Source organism: Solanum stenotomum, unplaced genomic scaffold (genome assembly GCF_019186545.1).
Source record: "Solanum stenotomum isolate F172 unplaced genomic scaffold, ASM1918654v1 scaffold18682, whole genome shotgun sequence".
Lineage (NCBI taxonomy): Eukaryota > Viridiplantae > Streptophyta > Magnoliopsida > Solanales > Solanaceae > Solanum > Solanum stenotomum.
Window position 1 is genome coordinate 27,213 of NW_026025161.1, and position 12,125 is coordinate 39,337.

A 12,125-nucleotide genomic window follows, 5' to 3' on the forward strand; every position below is an offset into this window, starting at 1 on the left:
TTATTATTATATATATCAAACCAATTTTATTTATAATTAATCTCAAACAAAAAAATTGGAATAGAACACAAAAAATGGGTAGATCAATTAGCATATTAATCTTATTTCTTCCCTATATTTTTCTATGTAGTGTTGAGTTTTTTGGTGAAAATTTAAAAGTTCATGCTATTACCCCAATAATTCGAGAAGCTNCTTTATCTAACAATTTTACTAAAAGTTATTTTTGTTATTTGTGAGGCATAATATATATTTAGATTGTATGCTAATTTTACTTTGATGAAAAAAAAAAGTTTTGCTACTTAATTATTTACTCATTGTCTATTTTACCCTAATTTAATTATTTTCTATGATAGTTTTATCATGTCAAATTTATCAAAGCTTGAGTTCGTGGCACTTGACATTTCTGGAAATAATTACTTGTCATGGGTACTCGATGCTGAAATTCACCTTGACGCTAATGGTCTTGGTGCCACTATTACCAATGGTAATACAGCGTCGAGTCAGGACAAAGCAAAGGCAATGATTTTCCTTCGTCATCATCTGGATGAAGGATTGAAGGTTTAATACCTTACGGTGAAATATCCACTTGAATTGTGGACTGGTTTGAAGGAAAGGTATGACCACCTTAAGGCAACGGTATTGCCAAGGGCTCGTTATGAATGGATTCACTTGAGGTTACAAGATTTTAAAACTATATGTGAATATAATTCTATTATATACAAAATTACTTCCCAATTGAAATTATGTGGGGAAGATATAAAAGATGAGGACATGTTGGAAAAGACTCTCACAACTTTTCATGCCTCAAATTTGGTATTACAGCAGCAATACCGTGAAAGGGGATTCAAAAAGTATTCTGAGTTGATCTCATGCCTTCTTGTGGCTGAGCAACATAATACTCTTTTATTGAAAAATCATGAGGCCCGTCCCACGGGAACTGCTCCGTTACCGAAAGCAAATAAGGTTGAAGCACATGGCCAGTCTGAAAGAAGACAAAATAAAAATCAGAGCCAAAATAATGTGCGTAGACGTGACAATGGCAGAGGACGATATAATAATCATCGTGGTGGTGGTCGCCACAAAAGGGAGAACAATATGGGTTCTCAAAGCAATTCTTCAAGAAGCAATTGTCATCGTTGTGGCATGAAAGGGCATTGGAAGAATGAATGCCGAGCAGCTAAGCATTTTGTTAGACTTTATCAAGATTCCTTGAAAAGAAAAGGAAATAAAAATGTAAAAATTAAGCAAATCACATAGTATAAGAAGGAAATTACTTCCTATCCCTACTCTTTCATTAATTACCAAAAATTCCTTTTTTAGTGTCTTTCAGATACATAATATAGCAGCGCGGATACTTTAATTAATAAAGGGCGGATACTTAAATTATTAAGTTGTTGGCACGAATACTTTAATTAATAACGGGCGGATACTTAAATTAACAGGCGGATGCATAATATAGCAGCGCGGATACTTTAATTAATAACGGGCAGATACTTAAACTAATAAAGTATCCGGTTAAGTTGAATTGGGGGAAAATAAGGGATTTTTGTATTTTAGTAAAAGAGTAGGGAAATATTGAGAATAGGTAAAGTAATGTTGTGTACTTAAGTAATTTGTCCAATAAAAATGGTGCATCTTCTTCTAATGCTTGGGTGGAGTCACACTTGACTTATAAAAATGATGCCAAGGGAGGGCCTTCACAAAAATATGATGACAATATTGAAGCAAATTTGGCTTTAAAAGATGATGATTTTGATGACATTGATGATGGAAGTTGAAGACTTCTTTGAAGATTAAAACTAATGTTTGATCATTTGATTGGGGAAAATAATTATGTTGTTTTATTTATGTGCTTTTAATTGTTATGCTTTTCCTTATGTTGTTTTTATATTCAGAAAAAAAAAGTAATTTTATTTTCTTGCATAGTTGTTGATATTTCATATTTCTTATGATGTACTTTTATTTTATGAAGATAAATAAAATTCCTCAATCTTCAATTGATTCAAAATGAGTAATGGAGATATGTGTCTTCTTGATAGTGCTACAACTCACACTATTTTAAGAGAAAGGAAATATTTCTATAATTTGATTATGAAAAAGGCTTATGTTAATACAATATTTGGTAGTGCAAAATTAATTGAGGGCTCTGGAAGAGCGACCTTACTACTACCTGGGGGAACGATATTAAATATTAAAAATGTGTTGTACTGTAGTAAGTCTCAAAGAAACTTATTAAGTTTCAAGGTTATTCGCCAAAATGGCTACCATGTTGAGACTGCCAATAAAGGAAAGGTTGAATACCTTTATATTACTACAGTAAAATTGGGGCAAAAATATGTGCATGAAAAATTACCCACATTTTCTTCTGGATTGTACCATACAAGTATTAGTATGGTTGAATCACATGCCATAGTAAACAAAGGGTTTACTAATCCTAATGATTTTATCATTTGGTATGATCGGTTGGGGCATCTCGGTTATAATATGATGCGCAAAATTATTGAGAATTCACATGGGCATACTTTGAAGAATCAAAAAATTCTTCAATCAAAGAAATTCTCTTGTGCTGATTGTTCTCAAGGAAAGTTTGTTATTAAACCATCAACAACTAAGGTTGGGATTGAATCCCCTGCATTTCTTGAACATATACAGGGTGATATATGTGGGTCATTTAAATATTAGATGGTCTTGATAGATGCATCTACAAGATGGTCACATGTGTGCTTAGTATCAACTCACAATATGGCTTTTGCGAGGTTGTTGGCTCAAATAATAAGATTAAGAGCACAATTTCCAGATTATGCAATAAAGACAGTTCGTCTTGATAATGCTGGTGAGTTTACATCGCAGGCCTTTAATGATTATTGTTTGTCCATTGGGATAACAATTGAACATCCAGTTGCTCATGTTCACACTCAAAATAGTCTAGCAAAATCTTTGATTAAGCGCTTCCAATTAATAACCAGACCATTGTTAATGAGGACAAACTTACATGTTTCAATATGGGGGCATGCTATTTTGCATGCAGCAGCATTGGTGCGCATAAAGACAACTAGTTATCATGAATTCTCTCCATTAAAGTTGATTTTTGGTCATGAGCCAAATATTTCCCATCTTAAAATTTTTGGGTGCGCGGTATACGTTCTAATTGCCCCATCGCTACGCACAAAGATGGGTCCCCAAAGAAGGTTGGGAGTGTATGTTGGGTATAAATCTCATTCTATCATCAAATATTTGGAACCTATGACAGGAGATATATTTACGGCAAGGTTTGTTGATTGTCATTTTGATGAATCAGTATACCCAACATTAGGGGGAGAACATAAGTAGTTGGAAAAAGAGATAGATTGGAATTAATTATCTCTATCTCAATTGGATCCTCGAACAAATCAATGTGAGCAAGAGGTTAAAAAGATAATTTATTTGCAAAATGTTGCAAATCAACTGCCAGATGCATTTACTAACCTTCCAAGGGTTACTAAATCTTATATTCCAGCAACAAATACTCCAGTTCGAGTTGATGTCCCGGTAGGACAAATTGTTAAAGCAAATGAGTCAAAACCACGTTTAAAACATGGTAGGCCAATTGGTTTAAAGGATAAAAATCCTCGAAAAAGAAAATGAACAAATGATCATGAAGATCATACCATAGAGGAAATTACTCAAGAAGAGCTCCCAGATATAACATATGATAAGACCACAAAGAAGGTCCAAATAACTAAAAATAATGAGAATAAAGAAATCTCAATAAGTTATGTCTCGACGAGAAAAAGGTGGAATCGAAATAATATTGTGGTAGACAATATTTTTGCTTATAATGTTGTTGTTGAAATAATGCAACAAGGTGAGGATGTTGAACCAATATGTCAATGAATGCAGACAAAAATGATTGGCCAAAATGGAAAGACGCAACTCAAGCGAAATTGACTTCACTTGAAAAACGTGAAGTTTTTGGACCAATAGTCCGAACACCTGAAGGTGTCAAGCCAGTGGAGTACAAATGGGTTTTTATGCGAAAACGAAATGAAAAATGTGACGTCGTAAGATATAAAGCACGACTTGTGGCACAAGGTTTTCGCAAAGGCCTGGCATTGATTATGTGGAGACATATTCTCCTGTGGTAGATGCAATTACCTTCAGGTATCTAATAAATCTGGCAGTTCATGAAAAGCTTGAAATGCCTCTAATGGATGTTGTCACAGCCTATTTATATGGATCATTAGACCACGATATTTTCATGAAAGTTCCTGAAGCATACAATGTGCTTGAAGCATATAAAAATTCGCAAGAAAATTGTTCGATAAGGCTTCAGAAATCCTTATATGGATTGAAACAATCAGGGCGAATGTGGTACAATCGTCTTAGCCATTTTTTGCTAAATGAAGGGTACAAAAATGACCCTATTTGTCCTTGTGTTTTTATAAAAAGGTCTGCATCTGATTTTGTTATAATAGTTGTGTATGTTGATGATTTAAATATCATTGGCACTCCTAAAGAGCTTTCAAAAGTTGTTGAGTGTTTAACGAAAGAATTTGAAATGAAAGATCTTGGTAAGACAAAATTTTGTCTTGGCTTACAGATTGAGCATTTGAAAAATGGAATTTTTGTCCATCAATCAACATACACAGAAAAGGTTTTAAAGCGATTTTACATGGATAAATCACATCCATTGAGTACCCCGATGGTTGTGAGATCGCTTGACATACATAAAGATCCATTTCGATCGCAAGAAAATGATGAAGAGCTTCTTGGCAATGAAACTCCATATCTTAGTGCCATTGGGGCGCTTATGTATCTTGCTAATAATACTCGATCAGATATCTGTTTTGTAGTAAGTTTATTGGCAAGATTCAACTCATCCCCAACAAAGAGACATTGGAATGAAATCAAACATATATTAAGATATCTTCAGGGAACCATTGATATGGGATTATTTTATTCTAATAAATCCAAGTCAGAAATGATTGGTTATGCAGATGCTGGATATTTGTCTGATCCACATAAAGCTCGATCTCAGATAGGCTATTTATTTACATATGGAGGCACAACTATATCTTGTCGTTCAATGAAGCAAACATTAGCTGCTACTTCTTCAAATCATGTAGAAATAATAGTCATCCATGAAGCAAGTCGGGAATGTGTTTGGTTAAGATCAATGACTCAACATATTCAAGAAATGTGTGATTTTTCTATGGAAAAAGATATTCCAACTACATTGTACGAAGACAATGCTGCATGTATAGCTCAGCTGAAGGGAGGATATATTAAAGGAGATAGAACAAAACACATTTCACCAAAATTCTTTTTCACTCATGATCTTCAGAAGAAAGGTGAAATAAATGTTTAACAAATTCGCTCAGTTTTAGCGGATCTTTTCACTAAAGCATTACCAACCTCAACATTTGAAAAGTTGGTATTCAAGATTGGAATGCGTCGTCTCCAAGAAATTAAATGATGTTCGCAACAGGGGGAGTACACTACGTGCTGCACTCTTTTTCCCTTGACCTAGGTTTTATCCCAATGGATTTTCTTGGCAAGGTTTTTAACGAGGCAACAAACAAAACGTATTACAAGATATATGTACTCTTTTGTCCTTCACTAAGATTTTTTTTTCCACAGATTTTTTCTTAGTAAGGTTTTAACGAGGCATATTATCTATCAATGGTCATCCAAGGGGGAGTGTTGTAAATCATTTTGGTGGTCAAATGGATGACCATAACTCCTTGGTTAATTTCCCTCCTTTATGAGTAGTAATGTTGTTGATAATGTGGTCAAATGGATGACCATAACTCCTAGGTTAATTTCATCCTTTATTGGTAGTAATGTTGTTGATAATATAGTTAATTGGATGACCATAACTCCTAGGTTTATTTCCTCCTTAATGGATATTAATTCTCAAGGTTTAATGTAATGTTTATGACACTCTTTGGTATTCCTCAATGTAATCCTATAAATAGTGGTGTTGAGAATAATGTTGATATACTTGAAAGAAAGAAAGTTAGTTTATATTGTTCCTCTTGTCTTATATTCTTCTTCTCTTCCTCTTTATATTGTTCTTTTGTTCTTAAGTTTTTAGGAATTTTCTTGTTTTTATGTATAATGACTTTAGTACAATAAATTTTAAAACTAAATTACCACCCGTAAAATTTATTTTATTCCAAAATTAGATAATTGTTCTGAATTTTAACGTCTTACTTTAAAAAGTTGAAAAGAAAGACTTTATATTTAGCATAATATCATAATATGACCAATGATAGAAAATTAAAGTAAATAATACATTCTATATATGTTTAGGATCCTATTAATTGTATATAAGATCATTAATCTTCTTAATTAGGAAAATTTAATAAATTTCATTTGATCAGTTGTATATATCTATTTGTGGATCTCAAACAGGAAATAAAATAAGAATATTTAAGTTGTTGACCATTATACAATGTATAGGCAAATTTAGATTATTATAATTTCATTAAGGGATGGATATTTAAGTTTATAATAGGAAAATAAATTATAGTTTGACTTTTTCAAGAAAAATTATATGCTATGCTATGTTACTTATTAATTATTATTATTATATATATCAAACCAATTTTATTTATAATTAATCTCAAACAAAAAAATTGGAATAGAACACAAAAAATGGGTAGATCAATTAGCATATTAATCTTATTTCTTCCCTATATTTTTCTATGTAGTGTTGAGTTTTTTGGTGAAAATTTAAAAGTTCATGCTATTACCCCAATAATTCGAGAAGCTTGTAATTTTTCTACTGTTCGAAGTTTTTGCTTTGATGTTTTGGGAAATGATGAGAATGCTCAAAGTGCAAGTACTAAGACGAATTTAGAATTTATTATAATTGATATGGCACGAGTAAATTACACAAATATTCACAGGAAGGTTTTGACAATCAGTTCGAATGAAACAAATCCTGAATATAAACATGTTTACAGAATGTGTCTACATGAGTATGTAATTCTGAAATCATATTTTGAGGATATGCTTAATAAAGTAACCTTTAGTGGTGATTTGGAACGAACGGCTCTAGAAGCATCGAATCATCTATTCACTTGTATGCTCTCTTTTATAAGGTCTCCTAATATTCCAAATCCTTTTGTTCAAGACAATGAAAATCTTCAAATGTTTTTTGAACTTTTGAGGGATATTTATGTTGCACCTTTGTGATCATGAATTGGCAAAATGTATTTTATCCAATGATCGTATAAATCGAAAATTTATTCATGAACTTTATCAAATAAAAATTATGTTGAAGAATTACACTTTATTTATTTATTTATTACTTAAGTGTGACTAAATCGCAAATTTATGTTGAATGACTAGCAAATTCATTGTATTTTTATAGATTAACAAATTCATAAACCTACTTTAAGAAAATGTTACAACGAGGGATATTTTTGTCATTATTTTGTTTTTTTAATTCTTATGTTTGAGATATGATTGACAATTTTGTTTGGCTTAGGTAAAAAACAACCCTTCAATTTTTTCTACATTTTTTACTGTTAACACCTAAATTAGGTCCAATACTAATTGAATATTTATATTAATCGAGATTTTTATCAGTTAATTAAAATAAAATTCTTAATTTACTGTAAGGAATTAGTGTGAGTACCCAAGCGTAAACCACATGAGAAAATAACTTATCAACAAGAAAAAAATTGAACAATTTATTTTAAAGGATAAATTATTTCTTTTACAATTTTTTTAAGAAACAGAACTAATTATAATAGCACCTTACTATATACCGTTCAGGTTTTTCTCAAAATTGTTTTTTTATGTTATATTTTATCTTTCTATAACATCTTTTTATCTATAATGATAATTATCATCGATCTCTTTTTTGTGAAAAAAAACACCCTTCTACAAGTTTAAAATAGCTATCTTCTTTTTTAATAATATAATAATCGGAGTATAATAATTAACTATTTTGATAGAAATAGAATTTCTAAGATTACCCACTAATATGTCTCGAAACTTTGACCAAAATATCTTAATTTATTATGTGAAAAATAATATTATATGAATATTTATTCAATCACTTTAAAGATTTTTCTTCTTTATATAAAATATGATTCGATTCCTTTCCATTTCTCTTTTCTTCATTTTTTTCAAGTATTTTTTGGATTCTAGACATATAGGCTATAGCATAGGTGAAAATTAGTGGCTAGAACTTATTGATTAAAACAAGATTCTAATCATGATTTAGATAACTAATATTTCATAAAAAAATTAGTAATGCCACAATCATATATATTATCATGCTCATAAATATATTATTAATTCCTTTCTCTTTTTCTATTTTTGTTTTTAACCTGCGAATAATTTTTTCGCTAATAGTTCTCTATAATAACTAATTTTTAAGAGAAATTTCTAAAGATAATTGCAATATAAGATTAACTCGATTAAAAAAAACTAAAAAATAAAATAAGAGAAAGGTAAAACAAGATTAGAAGAGTTGAGAAAAAAATTATAATATATATATGGACAAATAATATATTAAAATGATTGTGGCATTATAATTTTTTTTATGAAAAATTAATCATCTAAATCATGATTAACATTTGTGTAAATCAATTGAATCTTAGCCACTAATTTTCACTTATAAGCTATCATGTGTCTCCAATCTAAGAAAAAAAACTTCAAGAAAATGGAAAGGAGTCTAATCGAGTAAGTACATGCATTCTCCATATGTTTAGAATGTTATTAATTAAGTTATAAGATATATCATTAATCTTCTTAATTAGAATTAGAAAAATTAAGAAAAAAAATTATTTTGAGGATTTGCATATATTCTCTTTTTGAGATTTCAAACGGGAAATAAAATAAAATGCATATTTAAGATATTGACTATTACGATGGAGGCAGATTTAGTAATCTCATATTATTTTTTATTTTTTTAAAAAATGGTATATTTATAATTGGAAAAAAAAAAAAATAGTTTGACTTTTACAAGAATACTTATATACTATGATACTATGGTATGTTACTAATTAATACTATTTATTATTATTATTATTATTATTATTATTATATATATATATCGAATCAACTCATTTATAAACAGTGAAATAAAACAAAAGATGGGGACATCAATTAGCTTATTAATCTTCTTTCTTTCCTACATTTTTCTATCAAGTGTTGATCTTTTTGGTGAAAATTTAAGAGTATATGCTATCACCCCATTAATTCAGAAAGCTTGTGATTCATCTAATATACCAAAGTTTTGCTATGATATTTTGGGAAATGATCCGGTGGCTCAATTTGCAAGTACTAAGTTCAATCTCGAAGATACTACGATTCAAATGGCATATTCAAATTATACAAATATTCACAGAAAGGTTTTGATAATCACTTCAAATGAAACAAATCCTGAATTTAAGCAAGTTTACAGAAAGTGTCTCCATGAGTATGTACTTCTGAAATCATATTTCGAGGATTTGATTAATATCTTACTCTTTGAAAGTTATAGATATGTTCAAACGGTTAAGGAGGCAGCGGAACATGTAACAATTTGTATGGTTTATTTTTACAACTCTCCAAATATTCCAAATCCCTTTGCTCATGATAATGATAATCTTCTTTCCTTCTTTGATCTTCTTAGGAGTATGCATTACAACCTTTGAGTTCATGAATTTGAAGTATGTATGTTCTTCAATGATTGTATAATTCACAAATTTATTCATGAACTTTATTTAGTAAAAAATATGTTGAAGGATATTTTTGAGTTTTGGCCCCTTTCCTTTGTTTTTATTTCTCAAGTGTGACTCAATATGATTGAGTTTTTTTTCTGTATGTACCTAAATGTCCTAGCAAACTCCAAAGATAATTGCAGTGTAAGATTAACTCAATTAAAAAAAAGAAAGATAAATACTCGCAGGGAAAAAATAGAAAAGAGAAAAAAATTTAATATATATATATATATATATATATATGGAGAATGAATGTATTTATTGATCCAGTTCTTCTCCATTTTCTTCAAATTTTTTGCTTAGATGGAAAAACACATGACATAAATGAAAATTAATAGTTGAGATTTAGTTAATTAAAAAAAAGATTTTAATCATGATTTAAATTATTAATATTTCATAAAAAAAAAATTAATAATGCCACAATCATATTAATATATTATCCGTCCATAAATATAATATATATATATATATAAAAATCTTTTTTTAATCAATTAAATCTTAGCTATTAATTTTCACTTATATCGTGTGTTTTTCACCTAAGCAAAGAACTTGAAGAAAATGGGGAGGAGCCGGATCCAATAAATACATTCATTATCCACATATCTTATTAGTTGTATATAAGATTAGAAATTTTAAAAAATTAAGAGAAAATCGTTTTGATGATTTGCATATATCCTCTTAGTGAGATCTCAAACGGGATTAAAAAACATTAAATGCATATTTAAGATATTGACTATTATGATGGAATTAGATTATTACCTTCTCTTCGTTCATTTTTATTTGTCCATTATAATATTTTAAAATTTCTGATAATAGTTGTCCATTTATAAAACCAAATGAATAATTTATCATTTTATATCTATTTTATCCTTGCTATTAAATAGTAAAAAAATTTCAATATCCACATGACTTATATTTAATAGGAAAAAATGTTTGAAATATATCTGAACTTTAACCGAAATTGTTATAACGATACCAAACTTTGGAAAAGACCTTTTACCCCTACACTATTTAATAGTGTATTTTAAATGTATATATGTGCCCACGTGGACATCATAAATATAGCATAATTATAAATAGTAACGTGTCCACGTAGGCACATATATACCTTTAAAATACACTATTAAATAGTGCAAGGGGTAAAAGGTCCTCCATAAAGTTTGATATCGACTATCGTAACAACAATTTCGGCTAAAATTAAAGTATTTTTCAAACCCTTTTTCCTATTTAATAAGGATGATTTGGTAAAATTGCCCCTATTATTGATATCTTCTTTCTTGAGCCTAGTCAATAATGTATGACTTTTATTGCTCAGAGGGAAGTATAGCTTCATAGAGTATATTATTAAATTCATAAGTCGTAAAAAATTTAATATAGTTTGACTATTTCAAGAAAATTTATGTACTATGTTGAACAAAGTGAGATATAAAATCAACTCATATTTATAATTTCAAGCAAAAAAATTAGGATAGAACAAAGTGAGACATAAAATAAAAGATGGGGAGATCAATTAGCATATTAATCTTCTTCCTTCCCTACATTTTTCTATCTAGTGTTGATTTTTTTGGTGAAAATCTCAAAGTATATGCTATAACACCAATAATTAAGAAATCTTGTGATTCATCTAATATACCAAGATTTTGCTATGATGTTTTGGGAAATAATGATGTGGCTCAATTTGCAAGAAATAAGTTCAATCTAGAATATGTGTTGATTCAAATGGCATATTCAAATTACACCAATATTCATAGGAAGATTTTTACAATCACTTCGAATGAAACAAATCCAAATTTCAAGCAAATATACAGAAAGTGTCTTCATGAATATGTACTTTTGAAATCAAATTTTGAAAATTTGAGTGATACCTTACTTTCCAAAGGTAATTTAGATCCACCAGTTCGAGAGGCAGCAAATCACGTAACTATTTGTATGGTTTATTTTTACAACTCTCCAAATATTCCAAATCCCTTTGCTCAAGATAATGATAATCTTCTTTCTTTCTTTGATCTTATTAGGAGTATTTATTACAACCTTTGAGTTCATGAATTTGAAGCATGTATGTTCTTCAATGATTGTATAATTCACAAATTTTGTTCATGAACTTTAATTAGTAAAAATTATGTTGAAGATTATTTTTGACACTTTTCCTTTGTTTTTTATTTCTCAAGTGTGACTCAAATGTCCTAGCAAATTCCACTATGTTTTAATAGAATTTATTTATTTTGAAGAATAATTAATTATATCTATAAAAAAAAGGCCTTCTGCCTTCTTTATTACCATGGAAGTGAAGAAGGTGTGATGGTGGGTGAGAAGACACAATTAATATAAAATATCATTTATGAAATTTATTTTTATCAAAGTGTATAACATGAAATATTTATCAAGTGTATAACAAAGAACTATTTTGAATGTGAAGGTGAG

The 12,125-nt window shown here is 29.3% G+C and overlaps 1 protein-coding gene across 1 annotated transcript; it reads left to right on the forward strand.

The window, feature by feature from the left end:
* The first annotated feature begins 360 nt into the window (after positions 1 to 360).
* Positions 361 to 1,778, forward strand: LOC125850704 (uncharacterized). The gene is made up of 3 exons (XM_049530555.1): positions 361 to 558; positions 823 to 1,188; positions 1,689 to 1,778. Exons 1-3 carry the CDS (start codon positions 361 to 363, stop codon positions 1,776 to 1,778), a joined length of 654 nt encoding a protein of 217 aa, XP_049386512.1.
* The last annotated feature ends 10,347 nt before the right edge of the window (positions 1,779 to 12,125 follow it).

Excerpts from the sequence above, each read along its gene's own strand:
- LOC125850704 (XM_049530555.1), top strand. The coding sequence starts at position 361 with ATGTCAAATTTATCAAAGCTTGAGTTCGTGGCACTTGACATTTCTGGA. Across the intron at positions 559-822 it reads ATCTGGATGAAGGATTGAAG|CAGCAATACCGTGAAAGGGG; the intron begins GTTTAATACCTT and ends TTGGTATTACAG. Across the intron at positions 1,189-1,688 it reads GCCGAGCAGCTAAGCATTTT|GGAGGGCCTTCACAAAAATA; the intron begins GTTAGACTTTAT and ends AATGATGCCAAG.